Source organism: Tachysurus vachellii, chromosome 8 (assembly GCF_030014155.1).
Source record: "Tachysurus vachellii isolate PV-2020 chromosome 8, HZAU_Pvac_v1, whole genome shotgun sequence".
Classification (NCBI taxonomy): Eukaryota; Metazoa; Chordata; class Actinopteri; order Siluriformes; family Bagridae; genus Tachysurus; species Tachysurus vachellii.
The window spans coordinates 22,346,908-22,368,489 of record NC_083467.1 but is presented as its reverse complement, the minus strand read 5'-3'; the positions used below and the strand labels follow the sequence as shown (position 1 = coordinate 22,368,489).

Here is a 21,582-nt window from a genome sequence, read left to right as displayed (position 1 = left end):
GTGTGAACTGTGTAGTGAAGCCCACATGATGAAACTCGTCTGCACTAGGTGCTGGTACTCTGCTTGACTTGCTCAACTTGCTTGTCTGAATGATGCACTTGATTTTTCTAGTCAAAGCACATGGCTGCGCTGACGCCTGACGAAGAGAGAACAAAGGCAGAGGAAGAGCAGGATGATGGACGTACCGTGACACCCACATCTTAAGGAACAAAAAAAGTTCAAATGGAATGAATGGAAACCGCAAGGGATGATGGCGATGCAGAAAAAGGACGATCTGCCCTACACCGGGCAGGACTGAGAGATGTTGCAATTCAAATATCATTTTGTTGTGCAAGAACGTGAACCGTGGCTATTGCCTTCAAGACACAAAGAAACAGAACAGAACAGGAAGAAAACTGGGAGGATCTATTGTAAAAACTGGAACTCTGCTATTTTAGCTCATTCCAAAATTAAAATAAAAATGATATTGCATATTGTATGTTGAAAGCACCAAGGAAAGTCTATGCCACTGTGAAGGTTCTCCAAACATATCCACAGCTCGTATAAACACTGAATAAAAGCTAGAAGTGGGCTGAACTATGTTTTCCATCACACATTTACTAGACAAGCTAGGAGGGCAAAACAGAGTTCAGATTTACTTTATGGACTGCTGTGTAAACTCTGCAAAATAAGGGGGTTATTCAAGGATTATTTGTACTTTTGAGATCTCCCTTATTTCAACTCCAGGGAGAGATGCCAAAGACATCGATAATTTCTCCAAAAACAAAAACATAAAAAAACAAACAAAAAAACAAAAAAACAGGCTATTAGAGCTGAATAACTGCTAAAGCGAGAAGCAATTGACTTTTTAAGGAAGTGGCAGCGTCATGAAACTAACAGCACAAATGTAAAGATTTAAATATGCAGTGATTTTTTCTTTGTGTAATTTGACATGGCAGAGAGGAGGGAGTCGTGAGATCAGCATATTTTGACTTGTGTGGTTTTAAGCCACTTTGTAGTGTAAGAAGACGCCGCAGGAATTCGTGCGTTTCCTTCGAGAAGCTGAGTGACATCACTGGTCATGCTTTGTGGAATTTCATCGGGGCGTTATTGAGAAGGTATTGAGCGATTCAGACAGGTCTATCCTACCTAACTTTGGCAGCCATGATGAAAATTAGATAGCTACCACATTTCACAATGCACACCTTATAGTATAAATAAGGATGCAATGTTGTATGCATAAACTAAAACTGCAGAATCTGTCAAACCCGTATAACAAGTCAGTTTTTCCCCAGCTGAAAATCTGATAGTTGCAGGTGGATGGCATCATGCATGAAAATTACTCACTCATTGTGCCATGTCAGAACAGACGTACTTGAGCTGAAGTGGATCTGTCCTTACTGCTGAAGCGAGACTAGCAAGACAGAGCTGTCCCATATGGCCTTCGGCTCAGTAAGCAGAGAACTGCCTCAGATGGTGGCAAGTCGAGCCGTCTGAAATATTTACCAAGTTGCCATGAATACCACCTCAGACTGGTAGTGAGGCCAAGGCCTGTAGCAGTGGTTTGAAGTTACTCACGCTCTATAATAAAGCACTTTTTTTAAACATCCGCTGCTGTTCTCGCTAGCAGTCGAGTTTGTACCAGTGTGCTGTGCTTAACCTGTGTTCTCAGTGGTGAACAAAAATATTTTGTGGGAATAATCTCTGAAAGCACTGACATAAATTGGCTGGAAATAAAGATTCTCCAATGAGAATCATGAGATTATGCACTTCTTATTTTAAATAAATAGCTGTTACACAAGTAAGTACGTTTGAAATCAGTACTTGTTACCCATCGTGAGGGTTAAAACCGTATTACATTTTAGTAGTGAAAATGTGACTTCTATTTAAGCCTTAAATCAGTTTGTGTCTTTTAATTTAATTAAAGTGGCTGTAAGTCATGTTAGGGACCTTGTTAACTCATGCTAGACTTACAGCACAGTTTGTCTCTTATTTTTTGGAATTCTCTGTGTAACTTGTAAGTGTTCTGTTGCCTCCTGGTGGTCCAGCGGCAGGATCCTGCACTTGTTGCCATGGCCTGGGTATGATTCCCGGGCAGGGAGCTAATCCAGCCAATGGAGAGTTAACTCTCAGTGCTGGTCCCAAGCCTGGTTAAAATGGGAGGGCATCCGGAGTGAAACCTGCGCCAAATCCAGTATGCAGACCACATGATCCTCTGAAAGAAGGACAAACTGTCAGAGTTCGGTTGTTTAGGAATTCATGTGCACGATATTAAGCGTCATTTTGTGGAAAGAAAAAAAAAAAAAAACACTATTTCAAGCACTTTAAGCCATCCTGTATTTATGTTAAATGTTTTATCTCAGCCTTCAGTGTTGCCTGTACAAACAGATCTGTTTAAGTCGGTTTTACTTAAAAATAACGTGCACCAGAAGTCGACACGTCTAGCTAGTTTACATGAAGTCTAAAAGCACGCGACCTAGCTAGCTGACTGAAATCATATTATTTCGAACATATAATTATGCTTTGATGATTTAGAATAACAACAAATCTCTCCATGGTATGATGTTTGGAAGTTTTGACAGAATCTGTGACAGACAGACTCATTTGCATGGAGATAAGCTGTGTTGAAGCTTTACCGCTGCATGTTGAGCCACATTCCATTGCTCGGTAACCATCGTGCACTGTGTGGATCTGGCAGGGAGTGCTCCTCTTTTAAATAAATAGCATATAAACATGCAAATGGACACATGCTGTTAGTCACTACATCATCCTTTCAGTCCAAGACCCTGTATTCAAACTTATCTGTAAAATTCTTTCAGAAACGTGCACGAGCAGAAGCACATCAAGTTCCAGAAAGTAGCAGCGTGGGTTCAAATGTAAGTCAGGGTGCAAAGTCACGCAAAATAAAAACCCATGCTGACAGGAGTACGTTTAAATATTAAATGTAGCAAATATTAGCATGTGAAATTGGAAATTCTGAAGATTACTGAAAAAAAAAACAACAACAAAAAAAAAACATAGAAGCATCTTTTTTTTTTTTTTTTTTCTCGATTTCTGACTTCCTCTTTGAGTCATGTTCAACACGGCAGTTTGTCCAATTCCAAAAACACAGGGAATACTACGTCCATGATCAAAATGTGTGGAGGTGTGTGTAAGCTGCACTTTTCTTCCAGTGTAATAAAAGTTATATTTTAACCTTTGATGGATAAGCATAATGAAACAGAGGCGGCTTGGGATTTAAGTTCATGACCTTCTGATCTGTATTCCACAGCCACCCTCTCGTGTTCATATATTTTTTATTCGCGCATAGTAGTTGTTGATGTATAAACCAGGCAATGATGAAGGTTATCACTGCTGCAACCGGTGGATCAATAAACTTTGTTGTCAACGGCGGAACTAGAAGTCTTATCTTTCCTACTGTACGGCTGAAAGGTTGTGATTATGTGGAGTAACCAGTCGAAAGCTCATAAATTAACCGTGGTAGAGTAATCCCAAACCCTCCATATCATGCTCGCTTTGTACAGAGGGGCATTATCATGCTGGAACAGGTTCAGGCCCCTTCATTTCACTGTAATGTTCATTGTAATGCTACATCATACAATGACAATCTATACAATTGTGTGCTTTTTGGCCACAGTTTGGAGAAGGCCCACATATGTAGTTAAGTGTCTGCATACTTATGGCCATTTTGTGTATTTCCTAGATCTTACTGAACAAACGGAAAAAGAAACGATTCACACGAGCCCACGCTGGCGTAGAACAGTGTGATGTGGCTGTGGTAAGCATTTAGCTTTGCAGTGGAAAGAAGCTATAATTGACAGGCTTGGAGAGAAGCAAAAAAAGTTTCCTGAACGGATAATCGACAGTAGCTGGACCGTGGTGACGTTTTTATTTGCTGATTATTGAGTCATTTTTTTTTCCTCAGTACATTTATTCTAGAGACAGCTTAGCTAACATGTCCTTAAAAATCAATTACTCAGAAACACTTAAACAGGTGAAATATTCTTTGTCTCAAGACTTATAGTAATATAAATATGTTTTTTTTTTTTTATTGCTGAAAGTTTCCAAGAAATGTTATATTCCTTACCCCAGGAAGAATGTTTGCACTCTATTGTAACCGCTACTTGTGGTTACCCTTAAGGAAAAAACCTTAGACATGCTCCTAAAGTATCAAGCCACAAAGGCCAAAAGCAGGAAAAAGAGAAAATCATAAGTGCTTTACATAAAAGTTTGTGAGATTGCGTGCGATATGTCCTTGTTTACCTAACAAACAGAATCTGGTTAAAAATTGGACGTAGCCATTAATCGCTAGTACTGTATTAGCATTTATTATGTTAACAACATCGTAAGAAAATAAACAGGACTAAACAAACCTAACCTAAATAAATATAACGTATAAAATAATAATTAAAGTTTTTCATTTTGAAATATGTTTATAAAAAATGGCACAATAGCAGAGATATTTACTGAACACTTACATAGCGAAAACACGTGTAATTTTCTTAATTTAAAAGCTGTTGTTCAATGGATGTAAACAAAAAATCTATTTATTAAAAATTGACTATTTTTGGTTGAAGCAGCCCTAAGGAACAAATACCTGGAAATTCATGAATGAATTACTACGGGCTTACAGACCCAAAACAACCAGTGTAAGACTACAATCTTCACTATCTGTCTGATCAAATGTGATCCAAAGCAGTTACACAAGACAAGACAACACTATATAGTAAACATATAGTGTTTGTTTTTTTTTTGCTATGTCATAGAAATGTTGTAAATTCGAGGAGGAAAAGTGGAGAACGTGAGGAACGGCTGAACTATTCAACTCTTGTCAGTTCCTGTTAGATCTAAGCTGGCCTCAGCGCACGGCTGAACGATCACAGCGATCCGAGGCAACAAAAGAGACGAGCGTGAGCACGCACCGCACTTCTTTTACGCTCAAATCCTATCTTCAATAACAGGATTTGCGCTTTTATACGCACACACATACACACGCTGTTCTGTCTTCATTTGGGGAGAAGGAAAAAAACCCGACTAACAATAGCATGACAAAGACGAGAGACAATGTGGTAAATTGGTGTATAAAATGCAAAAGGGCCGTGGAGATGAGAAGTACAGCTATGATTTATAATTTATGTTAAAAGCCCAAGTTCTTGCCCAAAAAAAAAAAAAAAAAAAAAAAAAGCAAGCTTCAGTGGTGAGGCTTGAATGGTCTGCTCACAAAAACGTTTATTGTTGCAGAAAATGGATAGAAATATTGTGAAACTGAAATCCTATAAAGACGTTTCTGTTTTTTTTTTTGGCTGCCCTTCATTGCTAGTCAAATTCTTCAGATATAAGCAGAGAGCATGATGTACCACGAGGAGAACTTCTCACAACACACACACTCTCTCTCACTCATGCGCACACACACGCGTGCACACAACCAAATCTTTCCAAATCTAAAAATAAAAACACGGCAAAAAAAGGTCACAAAATAAACACAATAGGATCTGATTTACAATCTCAGCTGCCTCAAACGTACAGTGAATGACAAATTTGTGTCTCAGTGTTACGCTGTTCTGTAACTCTGTCTTATAAATGACAGCAGGCTGTTGGATTTATGTTGGGGCTTGCCAAGATGTACAACACTGACATCTTTATTATGATAATAAACAGAGCGGTCTAAGATACATCCCAAAACATAAGCATAAACAGAAACACGAGTGACATCGCATGCCAGAGTGTTAAACGTAAGCGTGCTATGTATGACGGCTTCGACATTTGCCAAGATAAGCGGATCCTGTTGCATACTGATGCGTGGAGTACGGCCGGTTACTGAAAGCTTCGTGGTGGAATGACATCAACAGCATTAATGTGGGCCACTAGGTCACATTACAGCGGAAACTTAAAACAATACTCAGAAGTCATGGTTTTCTGTTTAACTGAGACACTTTGACAGAATGTTTGCACTGTAATCAAAGACCAAACGACTGAAATTAAAGCTGTTTTAGGGAATTCAAAAACTCAGGCTCATTGATTTACAAATACTGTTGCTACAGAAAAGCACTTATATCTGAGTTTGTTTCGTTCAATTATTTTACAAATGATTCTCTTGTTTTGTCTCAAACTGGACACTTACTAATCTAGACTGAGTACTTACACCTACTGGTTTTCTGCTGTGTGAATATTAAACTCCTTACGCACTAAAGGCTCTGTTTTATGTATCAGTCGTCTAGATATGCTTGTTTATATGGTCAAAGTTTTCAGTTAGAGAAGAAGCTGATGACCACGATCAAGACAAGGACACAAAGTTTTAAAGAGAAGAGTTTAAAATCGCTGTGCGCAAAATCGCTAAACATTTTACTGTTCAACCTGATGGACAGGAATGATGTGGCTCTGACATGCCGTCCAGTCCTGTATTACACATCGTGAATTAAAAAAAAAAAAAAGTAGGGTGGTCAAGGATTGGGATCACAGAAAAGACATAAGTTCCTCGTTTGCCCCAAATGTTTAGGAACAGCTGACACAACTGCCCCTGTCAAATCTAGATTACATGGTTTCAGGGAAAACATCAAGACAATTTACTTGCTACATGGTACATTGGGGGACATGGTAGCATACAGGCTACAGTGTTGGCCTGCCAATCAGAAGGTCATGAGATTCAAGTCCACAAAGCTGCCATTGCTGGGCCCCTGAGCAAGGCCCTTAATCCTCAATTGCTCACGTGTATAAAATACGAAACTCTGGATAAGGACGTCTGCTGAATGCTGTAAATGTTAATGCTACCAGTAAGGAGGGGGTCATAGAGGACATAACTACGTGATATTAAGTGACTTGATGGATATCAAAGTGATGCAATAAATTGCGTATAAACTCAAGTTCTCGGTACCTATTCAGACAAATCAACAGAATATAAAGATAAAATAACTGAAACAGCACTGAAACAGCAAGGTGAAATATACACACACACACACACACACACACACACGCGTCCTGCGTGTTATAATAAGTTATAAGACGTGTATGCGAGTCATTATTCCGTTGTGTAGATGGTAAATAATCTCTGTGAGCACAAGCTACTGGATATTATTTCAGACACTAGCTAAAATACCACCTCCTGCTTCTTTTCCCACAGCGGCTGCAATCTGAATAAACACACGCTGCCTGCGTTTCAGCAGATTAATTGTTGTGCACACCTGAAAATAGCACGGTAACACAAATGACATTGAAAATGACATTTAGGTTTATTCTGAGCCTTTTTATAACTAAAGCCACTCACAAATGGACAGGGCGCAATGCAAGCACGTAGCAAGGCATATGAGAATGAATTACTTTGTTCAGAAGACCAGCAGCAGAATTTCAACTAAATAAATTTCAGCTTTCGGACAGACAGGGGCAAATTTTACTATAGACAATGACAAATACCATTTCAGCTCCATTCAGTTGTGTGTGCCTTCTATCGAACACATTCACTGTACAGATAGAGGTGTAATGAAACATTATGACATGATGCATTGCCATACAAAAATGTGATGGTTGTAGAAATGTGTGATTCATACATGCACTGTTTGAACACCAGAGGTCCCAATCTTCACAAGTGACAGAGATCAAATATAGAGAAAGCATGCTGACCTCGGTATATAGTTATATAGTTAAACGACTCATTTATAAAAGTCAAAACGCGATATCCATTCACCAGCCCTGCACCACTGCGATCTACAGTACAAGAGAAAAACAGACATTTTAGCCGTCTTTGGAGCTTTATTTCTGGTTATAATGACCTTGGGCACTGCTACAGAGATCACTGTGCTTCGATCGATCGTTTTCAGAAACTTTGCTTATTCGATCAAATGTTTGAGACGATTTAATTTTATGAATTATGGTAAACTGTATATACGATTTGTTTACAATATGAAACCTTTGTTCGTAACGTTTATTAAATATGTAGTTGTATACAGTCAAAATGCACAATGTTTTGCGTTGTTTATGTTCCGGATGATTTTGAAGGTATTTTCAGTCATATTTTTCTGTAGAACAAATTATATGCTCTGTTATGAATAAGACGCTTGTGTCTCTGCAGACTTTATATTTCTAATATCTTGTGTTTTGATACACTGTGAACGAGCACAAGGTCGGAAGTGATGACGCTCCCAGAAACAGATAATATTAAGACCTTCTTTCTCCTTGCCTCTTGTCCCATATACGCACTTCTCCTTTTCAGATTCTTGGTTCGTACTGAAGATCGACACCTTGCTGAATTTCTACCAGGGAAACATCGTGAAGCTTCACGTTTTGCTCCAGATGTGGTAGATAGACATTAGGTGGAAACATTGGCACTCGTATAACCGCTGAACTGAGAAAAGAGACAGAAAAGAAGATAACTACTACCTGCATGACATGTTATTAAAGCGATTTAAGCCGGTTTATAGTACACACCACCCTAATGCGGTGGAGTTTCCCTTGCTTTACCTCATCTCAGAGGCTCATTATCAAGAGGGTGTGTTAGAGAGAAAATGTGCAGTGCAGACTGAAAAAAAAAAGATTTGGGGAAACACTGTTATAACGTACAGAGCCACAGAAATAATCCTCAGTACTCCGTGGCCCAGAGCCCTCGGTGGCTCTCACGAACGAGTCAGACATTCGTAAAGTGGCTTTTGTTCTTTTCTCTCGCTCAGCATTTTGCCGCACAGCAGTTCGGCTATTATGTCTATGAGCATTCGAGTGGGAATGCAGAGACCCGCTGTTCTCCAATCCTGCGTCTTTAACCAGCAGCTCCAGTGATTCTTGTCATACTTCCTTTCGTTAAATTATCTGACACCGTGACGTAACCGTCGGCAGGTCGACCACCGAGCGCTTACATAACAATGCTGTTAACTCCTCAAATCTTCATCTTCTTCTTTCGGCTTTTCCCTTCAGGGGTCACCACAGCGAATCATCTCTCTCCACCTATCCCTATCTTCTGCATCCTCAACATTTGCACCCACTTGCTTCATATCCTCATTAATTACATTCATATACCTTCTCTTTGGCCTTCCTCTTTGCCTCCTGGCTGGCAGCTCCATGTCCAACATTCTCCTACCAATATACTCACTCTCCCTCCACTGAACATGTCCAAATCATCTTATTCTGTCCTCCCTGACTTTGTCCCCCGAACGTTCAACATGAGCTGTCCCTCTGATGTACTCGTTCCTAATCCCAAATCTGCATGATGGACTAAAATAATGACAAACTTTGTTCATTCGCTGATGCTGTCTCTAAATACATGTTTATTCGACAGTTATGAATGAAGTCTCCAGTGTCAGTGAGGTGTTATTTGACTCCAGTGTCAACGACGTTTCCTCTACAGTAAAAACTTAAAGACAGGACTTTTCCGGTTGTAACATAACAATTCGATTCGATTTATTTGTATAGCGTTTTTAACAATTTCCTGTTTCAAAGCAGCTTTACAGAAGAATGGAAACAGAAGAGAAAAATAAATAAATATATAAGAAGAAGAAAAATAAGGATAAAAATAAATAAATGAATAAATACAATTAAAGTTTAAAATGAATTTTAAAAAGATTAACTTAATTTTAAATACTATATATCTATCCCTATCCCTTATGAGCAAGCTGGAGGTGACGGTGGCAAGGAAAAACTCCCTGAGAGGACATAAGGAAGAAACCTTGAGAGGAACCAGACTCAGAAGTGAACCTCGTCCTCATTTGGGTGACACTGGACAGGAAATAATGTCACTGTAAATAATGTCCTTTCTACAACAGTCTATAATAGTGTAACCGAAAGCTCCTGAGGAACTAACGGGTCGTCGTAAACTCTGAGTTCACCGCAGACCTGATTGCATAATGGAGCATTTTGTCAAGTCAAGTCAAGAAGCTTTTATTGTCATTTCAACCATATATAGCTGTTGCAGTACACAGTGAAATGAGACAACGTTTCTCCAGGATCAAGGTGCTACATAAAACAAAGACAGAGCTAAGGACTTAGTAAGTTAGTCCTAGCCACATAAAGTGCAACTGTGCAACCTGGTGCAAACAGTGCAGGACAATACAAACAAGACAGACAAGACAGTGCAGACAAAAGGTTACAAGACAATACACAAAAGACAGTAAACAAAAAACACAGCCGATCGACCAGTGTAAATACTGTATGTAAATATTGTAAGTTCAGACAATATTGCGTGCAGTAATATTAGAATGAACACAGTTTCTTAGCAGCAGGTCCCTGAGATAGTGTATAAGATGTGTAAAAACAGCAACAACTGAAATATTGTACAGTATGAGCAAAATGACTGAAATGTTAGACAGTGTGTGCAAAGAGCAAAGAAGTAAAAAAGTGTGCAAAACAGCATGTAAACAGTCTTCTTAATTTAAAAAAAAGAGAGGCTGGCAGTGGAGTGAAGCTACGTAAAATGAACTGGATTGTTTCGTGGATGTTCTACAACGTTAAAGGTAATTGTAAATCTTTAATAATCTGCAGATTGCTAGGGTGTAAAAGGACAGTGTGAACACCGCTCTCTGCAAACAGCGAGTCTATACATTTACATGGCTTCTGCTGTTCGCTCACTAACTGTTGCCAGACAAACCGGCGTGTTCGGGTCGGACGTGCGACGTAACGACGTACTTGTTTTCTGTCTGATTTGAATCCTGGCTAATCCCTAGCCACCAGTTAGGTCTGCAATATCATATCAATATCAACAGCTACCGACCTGGGAGGGTCAAAAGCCATCGAATGGTGCTGTTGGGACACGTGAAACATTTTTATTAATGATGTTTTGCATCACAGGGCAACACACTGAAAGGGCAAAGCTCTCTGCCAGGTGACTGGTGGTGGTCCAACACCCACCCCTGGGGGCTATTAAGTGCTGCCAATCCACATACAGTCATGCTGTGGGGAGGAAACCAGAGAACCCAGAGGAAACCCGGGTTAATAGGTTTAACACCACACAGGTAGTAATCTGAGAACAGGCTTGAACCCTAGACAGAGGAGCTGAGAGGCAGCACCACTGTTGCACCATTGCATCAAACTGGGGCAAAGTGACTTTCCTTCCTTCCTTCATTCTTTCCTTCCTTCCTTCATTCTTTCCTTCATTCTTTCCTTCATTCTTTCCTTCATTCTTTCCTTCATTCTTTCCTCTCCCAGAATCCTGCAGCACAGCACTTCATGGTGCATGTAAAATAAAATTTTACCCCAGGGATCATTTTTACTAATGAATCCATGAGGTCAGTTCAGGTGTTGGGAAAAAAAAAAAAAAGAAAATAAAAAAAGACCCTGAAATGATTACGCAACATTATACGTGGTTTTACCGTAAAAGTGTATAAGCGCGTGAAGCCCCGCCCCCTCTTCTACTCCCCCCGCCCCCTTTTTTTTTTCTAAGCAATCTCGCGTTCCTCGGATTCCAGCGCGCGCGGCGCACCTGGCTATTCACTCACCTCGAGCGCCTTCTGATCCGCGAGCCAACGTTCCAAACCTAAACAATTCAAATATTCAAATTTGAAAATAAACTGTCACGCGCGGCCAAAATTCCATAACTGATTAACGGTCATACGTGAGAACAAACACACACACATATATATATATACGTTAAAAAAGTGTACAAGAAAACGTATAAAACACAGAGTTTAAGTGATTCTAAGCAACATGAGCGACTCCTCTTAAAGCGTGTCACTTATAAAAACGCAGCCGTGTCAAACGTATGCATTATTTTCAGTTTGTTTGTTTAAAATCAGCCCAAATATCAACTCCATACCTTTAAAAGGACAGTTTTAATCTACTTGATGCTCTGAATCACAGCAGCTCCCATCGGGGGAATATAATAAAGCACGGAAATCCGTCTGTAGGGCTTTTAAAGTCCCGCTCCAGCGGCGTGTGTGCACAGAGAGCCCGGACTCCGCTGCTCTTCTCCCCGGCTTCTGCCCCGCGTCCACTCTGGATCTCTACGCCCCCACGTGACGTCAGCGCGGCCCTGCTGTGATTGGCTTGAAGCAAGACGAGGTGCGATTTGAGTGGTCAGGACGTTTTTGTGTATACGTGTGCGACGGGCCAATCGTACACGAACAGCGGTCTCCATGGTTACGTCTTGTACGCCGAACGCCTTGTTAGCGGATGAAGCTTTACAAGGTAATAAACAAACTATATATCGTATAAAATGAACACGTTTTAACATTTAACGTCTTAAACGTGATGTGAAATAGTCGAGTATTATTATTATTATCCGTCATTTAAACCTGGAAGATATGTAGGATATGTGTTTGAAAACTAGTCATTAAGTGCAAAAGTTGTTAGCATAGAAGCTAATCAGACTAAACCGGAAGTTTGTTTGTTTGTTTGTTTGTTTGTTTGTCCGTCATGTATATAGACGTACTATTGGCTGATGAATATCCAGGGGGTGGAGTTTGACTAACACGGACGGCTTGGGTTTAAAAGCATGTGTACACAAGGTGGTTTGTTTACATTGTGCAGGAGGCACCATGTGACACTGTGTCCACAACTCACTATACACACTGACATCACGTGTTAACTGCGTACTTTCAATTCAATTCAAGTTTATTTGTGTAGCGCTTTTTACAATTGACATTGTCTCAAAGCAGCTTTACAGAACATAAACATAGAACAAAAGGTTATTATAAAGATTAATAGAATACAAAAATGTAAGATTAATATCAGATATATTTAAATGTGTTTGTATTTATCCCCAATGAACAAGTCTGAGGTGACTCAGGTGACTGTAGTGAGGAAAAACTCCATTGAATGGTAAAGGAAGAAACCTTGAGAGGAACCAGACACAAAGGGGAACCTCATCCTCATATGGGTGAGAACTGGAGGGTGTGATTATAAATATACAGTCTCACAAATGTTGTATTGATGCAAAAGATCACATGGAGTTCACATCTCCTCTATAGTATCGCAGAGTCTTAACTGGAGCTGGTAGATCTCAGGATTCTCAGAGTCTGCCTCATCTCAGTGGAGGTCCAAAATCTTCATAGCACGGAAGACGATCACAGCTGGTACAATTACTGGATGCCTCGGGATGGGTAGAAAGAGAGAAGCAGTGGAGAGGGATTAGTATAGCTGCTGTTCATAATATTTGCAAGTCTGATGTAATAGTGCAAAATACTATGGGATGTATTATGTGTACATCTGACTAAAGAGATGAGTTTTTAATCTACATTTAAACTGGGAAAGTACTTATTTGTTATTCTAGACTGTTATTAAGCATTAACAAGTATTCAGGATTAAACCTTTACACTGAGTTTTCAATCTATAAAATGCACTGCTTTCGGTTGTAGACTTCTGGATTTTCTAGATATGGGAATACTTTGAGATGGTGCATCCCAAGTCTTGGTGTACAAACTTTGTAGTCTGTGCAATAATTTAAGGCTTCAGGTTAAAGTTACTCTCTAATTGTTGTATCTAATGTCACGATTCAGCAGCAGCAGCGTATTCATACGTTATGAAGTATTAATTCATAAGTAGGCTTACAGGCACTGTTGAAAAACACTACAGGATTTATTTAGACATTGTTTAGTTACGTGTGACGTAATCTATTCAGCTGGTTGCTCTGAATGAAGTAATGCATAATAATAATAATAATAATAATAATAATAATAATAATAATAATAATAATAATCCCACACACTTCCATAAATTATCCAGTGTTGTATGCATATCGTCACTCACTGTGAAAGAGCCTTATTAGGTCTTAACCACATACAAAACACACACACACACACACACACACACACACACACACACACACACACAAACAGATGCACATGCACACTTGCATCTGAATAAAATCATTAAATCTGTGCAGTATGGCGATTAAGAGCGATATTACCGTGGCTTATATGTTCCTAACAGCCATAATCAAATACAGTCATTCGTTCGAAACCCGCTGGCTCCATTCAAGGCAAGCAAAATGAATTTGGAAAACACCTAATGTCTGTTTTTGCCATCTAATTGACAAGGCAATGTGTATCTCAGCAGTGTGCTTCGGGTGGAAACGAGATCCTTCTGGTTGCTATTATCATGTTCATACATCAGGAATGCAATAGTAAAAGTTAATCATCTGAAATCAGAGTTTTTATTTCAAGACAATAGTGTTTTTCCTCTCTGTATTCTGTTTCACTATCTGTATCAGTTCAGAAATGACAAATCATATGTTGTTTAAAGTTACAAAAACATACCCTATGGTTTTTTTTAGAATGCTGGATTATAAAAACTGCTTCTTGTGTATAATCAGGAGATTGCTTCTCGGTTAACTTTCTCTGCATTACTTTTAATCCCTGACAATAAGCTGATTACCACAGCCGCAGCAACGGGAAGGGATTTGGGATGGTACTCTGACCTCCCAAATCAACTCTTCTACAACCTTTGACTGCTCGCAATAGTGCTTTAATTCCCTTGTCATATACATACACCCAAGTGTGAAATTCATGAATTTAGTGTTATGTGTTTCAGAGAGATGAGTGGGAGAGACCTGCGTGCCTTTCTGTCGAGTCACCGTGCTGTGGACATGGGTAAGGCGAACCAATAGACTTTCAGCACTCTTTCCCTTTTCACTCAGAAAGATTAGATTCAAGTGCAGGTACTCCTGAGGCAGTGCCTCGAGTGAATATGACCTGCAGTCTGTGCACAGAGCAATTTGAAAATGGGCCGATTATCGTGCCGTTGTCAGCGGTAACACTGAGTGAAGTACTGAACCTGCATGAACGACTTCTGAGTGATAGAGTGCCTTCCTGACATTGCTGTATTTTTTTCTTGTAATGGAGTTCACCAAAAAGCTTACGGCTATTACTGTTTGTTAATATCTACCAATCCACCTTCTGCATTCTATCCATATAGTTTGTCATTTAGTAAACTTTATTTAACCAGGATAAAAACTTATTGAGATTAAATTAACTCTGAGCTAGCCAAGTGACCTGGCCAAGAAGGCAACAAAAGAAAAATAATATAAATAAATAAATAAATAAATAAATAAATAGAAAATAGTAATCCATATAATATACAATCAAATATCACAGAAACAACATACAACTTGACTATATTCAAAGTTATTTTGAATTAGTGCCCTAATTCCAACCAGCAAAGGGAGCACAGTAAGTTTTAAGTGTTCCTGTAAGATGTTTCACTTTTTTGTTATTTTAATATATATATATATATTTATATTTTTACAGAAATAACGTATGACAAATAAGTAGGTAACAAGCTACAAGCTGATTTAGACATAAAACAGTAGCAGTGCGAGTGTGGTCGTAAGTCCAAATGTGGCAGTTCTGTCTTAGTAATATAAATAGCTAACTGTATAGAATTGTATTCCAAAGACACAAGTATACAATGTGAAATATTCAGCTGTTGAATCGTTAAGTAAAACGAGACACATACACATTACCATTTCCTTGCATGAGTATACATTCCCCATGAATCTGCATCTTGTAGTGTAAACCTGGTCTTAAATTGGATTATATACCATGGATTATATACCATGTGTCTACATAGAGCATATAAAGTGATACTGAAAGTTGCTACAAAACATCTAATCAGGTCTAGAAACATAATTAATCATTCATTCATTCATTCATTTTCTACCGCTTATCCGAACTACTCGGGTCACGGGGAGCCTGTGCCTATCTCAGGCGTCATCGGGCATCAAGGCAGGATACACCCTGGACGGAGTGCCAACCCATCGCAGGGTAGAAACATAATTAGTAAGAAACAAAATTAGTGAAAACATATTTACTTATACATAAATATACATATATATTTATTTCCCAAAAATATCCTAAACTTGGAACATCCCATGCAGCATCTTTTTTTTCTTTAATAAAAATGAAAAAGTATATGGCACATTCATGTACTAATGAGTATAAGATCCCAGATTCATGTAAATTCATGATATATAATCCCTGTGAGGTCTGATTTAGCACTAAGTTGTAGCAGTGAAAATGTAAAAAAAAAGGGAGTGAATAAACATTTATGCTAAACATGGTAATTATCTAGAGAACCAGTCTTATGATAAAGTACCCCCAAGACCACACCAGAACTCAAAATGAAGGACACAGAAATTTCTGGTGGAGACACTTTTTTGTAAAGCGGTTTAAAGTGCGGTGTGTGACGGTGAGATGTCTATGTGCTGTCTGATGCAGAGAAGCTGACGCAGAGAGTAAAAGATGAATTGGGAATCACCAGATACAAACCTATTCAGTATGACAAGCTTCAGGCCATGGTGGAGGCTAAGAAACTCTACTCTGAGGAGATTGAACACAAGGTAAGAACAAATTAATTTCACCCTTATTATGGATATTGACTTTTACTTATCCCTTTATATGACACTTGTGTTTTAGTCTCAGGCAGGGCACTTTTCATATTTTCACACCTATGTGTCCGAAATTAAATGATGAAGGATTTCCAAGACTGAGATCGGAGAAATCATAAAAAAATATAAAAAATGCAGTGTAAGTGTTAGTGTAAATGCAGTGTAAGTGTTAGTATAAATGTAGTGTAAGTGTTATTGTAAATGCAGTGTAAGTATTAGTGTAAATGCAGTGTGCTAGTGTAAATGCATTGTAAGTATTAGTGTAAATGCAGTGTGTTAGTGTAAATGCAGTGTAAGTGTTAGTGTAAATACAGTGTAAGTGTTAGTGTAAATGCAGTGTGTTAGTGTAAATGCAGCGTAAGTGTTAGTGTAAATGCAGTGTAAGTTTTAGTGTAAATGCAGTGTAAATGTTAGTGTACATGCAGTGTAAGTGTTAGTGTAAATGCAGTGTGTTAGTGTAAATGCAGTTTAAGTGTTAGTGTACATGCAGTGTAAGTGTTAGTGTAAATGCAGTGTAAGTTTTAGTGTAAATGCAGTGTAAGTGTTACTGTAAATGCAGTGTAAGTGTTAGTGTAAATGCAGTGTAAGTGTTAGTCTAAATGCAGTGTAAGTGTTAGTGTAAATGCAGTGTAAGTTTTAGTCTAAATGCAGCGTGTTAGTGTAAATGCAGTGTGTTAGTCTAAATGCAGTGTAAATGTTAGTGTAAATGCAGTGTGTTAGTGTAAATGTTAGCATAAATACATTGTAAATGTTAGTGTAAATGCAGTGTAAGTGTTAGTGTAAATGCAGCGTGGTAGTGTAAATGCAGTGTAAGTCTAAATGCTGTGTAAGTGCTAGTCTAAATGCAGCATGTTAGTGTAAATGCGTTGTGTTAGTCTAAATGCAATGTAAATGTTAGTGTAAATGCAATGTAAGTGTTAGTGTAAATGCAGTGTAAATAGTGTAAATGCAGTGTAAGTGTTAGTGTAAATGCATTGTAAGTGTTAGCATAAATGCAGTGTAAATGTTAGTGTAAATGCAGTGTAAGTGTTAGTGTAAATGCAGTGTAAGTGTTAGTGTAAATACAGTGTAAGTGTTAATGTAAATGCAGTGTAAGTGTTAGTCTAAATGCAGTGTAAGTGTTAGTGTAAATGCAGTGTGTGTTAGTCTAAATGCAGTGTAAGTGTTAGTGTAAATGTAGTGTAAGTGTTAGTGTAAATGCAGTGTAAGTGTTAGTCTAAATGCAGTGTAAGTGTTAGCATAAATGCAGTGTAAGTGTTAGTGTAAATGCAGTGTAAGTGTTAGTGTAAATGCAGTGTAAGTGTTAGTCTAAATGCAGCATGTTAGTGTAAATGCAGTGTAAGTCTAAATCATGTGTAAGTGCTAGTCTAAATGCAGCATGTTAGTGTAAATGCAGTGTGTTAGTCTAAATGCAGTGTAAATGTTAGTGTAAATGCAGTGTGTTAGTGTAAATGCAGTGTAAATGTTAGCATAAATACAGTGTAAATGTTAGTGTAAATGCAGTTTAAGTGTTAGTGTAAATGCAGCGTGGTAGTGTAAATGCAGTGTAAATGTTAGTGTAAATGCAGTGTAAGTTTTAGTGTAAATGCAGTGTAAGTGTTAGTGTGAATACAGTGTAAGTGTTAGTCTAAATGCAGTGTAAGTGTTAGGGTAAATGCAGTGTAAGTGTTAGTCTAAATGCAGCGTGTTAGTGTAAATGCAGTGTAAGTCTAAATCATGTGTAAGTGCTAGTCTAAATGCAGCATGTTAGTGTAAATGCAGTGTGTTAGTCTAAATGCAGTGTAAATGTTAGTGTAAGTGTTAGTGTAAGTGTTAGTGTAAATGCAGTGTGTGTTAGTCTAAATGCAGTGTAAGTGTTAGTGTAAATGTAGTGTAAGTGTTAGTGTAAATGCAGTGTAAGTGTTAGTCTAAATGCAGTGTATGTGTTAGTGTAAATGCAGTGTAAGTGTTAGTGTAAATGCAGTGTAAGTGTTAGTGTAAATGCAGTGTAAGTGTTAGTGTAAATGCAGCATGTTAGTGTAAATGCAGTGTTAGTCTAAATGCAGTGTAAATGTTAGTGTAAATGCAGTGTGTTAGTGTAAATGCAGTGTAAATGTTAGTGTAAATGCAGTGTGTTAGTGTAAATGCAGTGTAAATGTTAGCATAAATACAGTGTAAATGTTAGTGTAAATGCAGTGTAAGTGTTAGTGTAAATGCAGCGTGGTAGTGTAAATGCAGTGTAAATGTTAGTGTAAATGCAGTGTAAGTTTTAGTGTAAATGCAGTGTAAGTGTTAGTGTGAATACAGTGTAAGTGTTAGTCTAAATGCAGTGTAAGTGTTAGGGTAAATGCAGTGTAAGTGTTAGTGTAAATGCAGTGTGTTAGTCTAAATGCAGTGTAAGTGTTAGTGTAAACACAGTGTATGTGTTAGTGTAAATGCAGTGTAAGTGTTAGTGTAAATGCAGTGTAAGTGTTAGTCTAAATGCAGCATGTTAGTGTAAATGCAGTGTAAGTCTAAATGCTGTGTAAGTGCTAGTCTAAATGCAGCATGTTAGTATAAATGCAGTGTGTTAGTGTAAATGCAGTGTAAATGTTATCATAAATACAGTGTAAATGTTAGTGTAAATGCAGTGTAAGTGTTAGTGTAAATGCAGTGTAAGTCTAAATGCTGTGTAAGTGCTAGTCTAAATGCAGCATGTTAGTGTAAATGCATTGTGTTAGTCTAAATGCAGTGTAAGTGTTAGTGTAAATGCAGTGTAAATGTTAGTGTAAATGCAATGTAAGTGTTAGTGTAAATGCATTGTAAGTGTTAGCATAAATGCAGTGTAAATGCAGTGTAAATGTTAGTGTAAATGCAGTGTAAGTGTTAGTGTAAATGCATTGTAAGTGTTAGCATAAATGCAGTGTAAATGTTAGTGTAAATGCAGTGTAAATGTTAGTGTAAATGCAGTGTAAGTGTTAGTGTAAATGCAGTGTAAGTGTTAGTGTAAATGCAGTGTAAGTGTTAGTCTAAATGCAGTGTATGTGTTAGTGTAAATGCAGTGTAAGTGTTAGTGTAAATGCAGTGTAAGTGTTAGTGTAAATGCAGTGTAAGTGTTAGTCTAAATGCAGCGTGTTAGTGTAAATGCAGTGTGTTAGTCTAAATGCAGTGTAAATGTTAGTGTAAATGCAGTGTGTTAGTGTAAATGCAGTGTAAATGTTAGCATAAATACAGTGTAAATGTTAGTGTAAATGCAGTGTAAGTGTTAGTGTAAATGCAGTGTAAGTGTCAGTGTAAATGCAGTGTAAGTGTCAGTGTAAATGCAGTGTAAGTGTTAGGGTAAATGCAGTGTAAGTATTAGACTAAATGCAGTGTAAGTGTTAGTGTAAATGCAGTGTAAGTGTTAGTGTAAATGCAGTGTGTTAGTGTAAATGCAGTGTAAGTGTTAGTGTAAATACAGTGTAAGTGTTAGTGTAAATGCAGTGTAAGTTTTAGTGTAAATGCAGTGTAAATGTTAGTGTACATGCAGTGTAAGTGTTAGTGTAAATGCAGTGTGTTAGTCTAAATGCAGTGTAAGTGTTAGTGTAAACGCAGTGTAAGTATTAGTGTAAATGCAGTGTAAATGTTAGTGTACATGCAGTGTAAGTGTTAGTGTAAATGCAGTGTAAGTGTAAGTGTTAGTGTAAATGCAGTGTAAGTGTTAGTGTAAATGCAGTGTAAGTGTTAGTGTAAATGCAGTGTAAGTGTTAGTGTAAATGCAGTGTAAATGTTAGTGTAAATGCAGTGTAAGTTTTAGTGTAAATGCAGTGTAAGTGTTAGTCTAAATGCAGTGTAAGTGTTAGTCTAAATGCAGTGTAAGTGTTAGTGTAAATGCAGTGTAAGTGTTAGTGTAAATGCAGTGTAAGTGTTAGTGTTAAATGCAGTGTAAATGTTAGTGTAAATGCAATGTAAGTGTTAGTGTAAATGTTAGTGTAAATGCAGTGTAAGTGTTAGTCTAAATGCATTGTAAGTGTTAGCATAAATGCAGTGTAAATGTTAGTGTAAATGCAGTGTAAATGTTAGTGTAAATGTAGTGTAAGTGTTAGCGTAAATGCATTGTAAGTGTTAGCATAAATGCAGTGTAAATGTTAGTGTAAATGTTAGTCTAAATGCAGTGTAAGTGTTAGTGTAATTGCAGTGTAAGTGTTAGTGTAAATGCAGTGTAAGTGTTAGTGTAAATGCAGTGTAAGTGTTAGTCTAAATGCAGCGTGTTAGTGTAAATGCAGTGTGTTAGTCTAAATTCAGTGTAAATTTTGGTGTAAATGCAGTGTGTTAGTGTAAATGCAGTGTAAATGTTAGCATAAATACAGTGTAAATGTTAGTGTAAATGCAGTGTAAGTGTTAGTGTAAATGCAGTGTAAGTGTCAGTGTAAATGCAGTGTAAGTGTCAGTGTAAATGCAGTGTAAGTGTTATGGTAAATGCAGTGTAAGTGTTAGACTAAATGCAGAGTAAGTGTTAGTGTAAATGCAGTGTAAGTGTTAGTGTAAATGAAGTGTAAGTGTTAGTGTAAATGCAGTGTAAATGTTAGTGTAAATGCAGTGTAAGTGTTAGTGTAAATGCAGTGTAAGTGTTAGCATAAATGCAGTGTAAATGTTAGTGTAAATGCAGTGTAAATGTTAGTGTAAATGCAGTGTAAGTGTTAGTGTAAATGCAGTGTAAGTGTTAGTGTAAATACAGTGTAAGTGTTAGTGTAAATGCAGTGTAAGTTTTAGTGTAAATGCAGTGTAAGTGTTAGTGTAAATGCAGTGTAAGTTTTAGTGTAAATGGAGTGTAAATGTTAGTGTAAATGCAGTCTAAGTGTTAGTGTAAATGCAGTGTAAGTGTTAGTCTAAATGCAGTGTAAGTGTTAGTGTAAATGCAGTGTAAGTGTTAGTGTAAATGCAGTGTAAGTGTTAGTCTAAATGCAGTGTAAGTGTTAGTGTAAATGCAGTGTAAGTGTTAGTGTAAATGCAGTGTAAGTGTTAGTGTAAATGCAGTGTAAGTGTTAGTCTAAATGCAGCGTGTTAGTGTAAATGCAGTGTGTTAGTCTAAATGCAGTGTAAATGTTAGTGTAAATGCAGTGTGTTAGTGTAAATGCAGTGTAATTGTTAGCATAAATACAGTGTAAATGCAGTATAAGTGTTAGTGTAAATGCAGTGTAAGTGTCAGTGTAAATGCAGTGTAAGTGTCAGTGTAAATGCAGTGTAAGTGTCAGTGTAAATGCAGTGTAAGTGTTAGGGTAAATGCAGTGTAAGTGTTAGACTAAATGCAGTGTTAGTGTAAATGCAGTGTAAGTGTTAGTGTAAATGCAGTGTAAGTGTTAGTGTAA

At 37.8% G+C, this 21,582-nt stretch overlaps 2 protein-coding genes across 2 annotated transcripts in view; one reads left to right on the top strand and one right to left on the bottom strand.

Annotated features, from left to right (window-relative positions):
* LOC132850387 (plakophilin-4-like) overlaps window positions 1-11,866 on the bottom strand; it is a 108,920-nt gene extending 97,054 nt beyond the window's left edge. The window contains exon 1 of the mRNA XM_060876939.1: window positions 11,708-11,866. The gene's annotated coding sequence lies outside the window, so the exon portion shown is untranslated. The remainder of the gene's footprint in view (window positions 1-11,707) is intronic.
* A 145-nt stretch (window positions 11,867-12,011) lies between these two features.
* The window catches only part of LOC132850386 (coiled-coil domain-containing protein 148-like), an 87,411-nt gene continuing 77,840 nt past the window's right edge, over window positions 12,012-21,582 (top strand). The window contains exons 1-3 of the mRNA XM_060876930.1: window positions 12,012-12,078; window positions 14,422-14,480; window positions 16,107-16,228. Coding sequence (XP_060732913.1) covers window positions 14,426-14,480; window positions 16,107-16,228 — 177 coding nt within the window. The 5' untranslated portion in view covers window positions 12,012-12,078; window positions 14,422-14,425. The remainder of the gene's footprint in view (window positions 12,079-14,421; window positions 14,481-16,106; window positions 16,229-21,582) is intronic.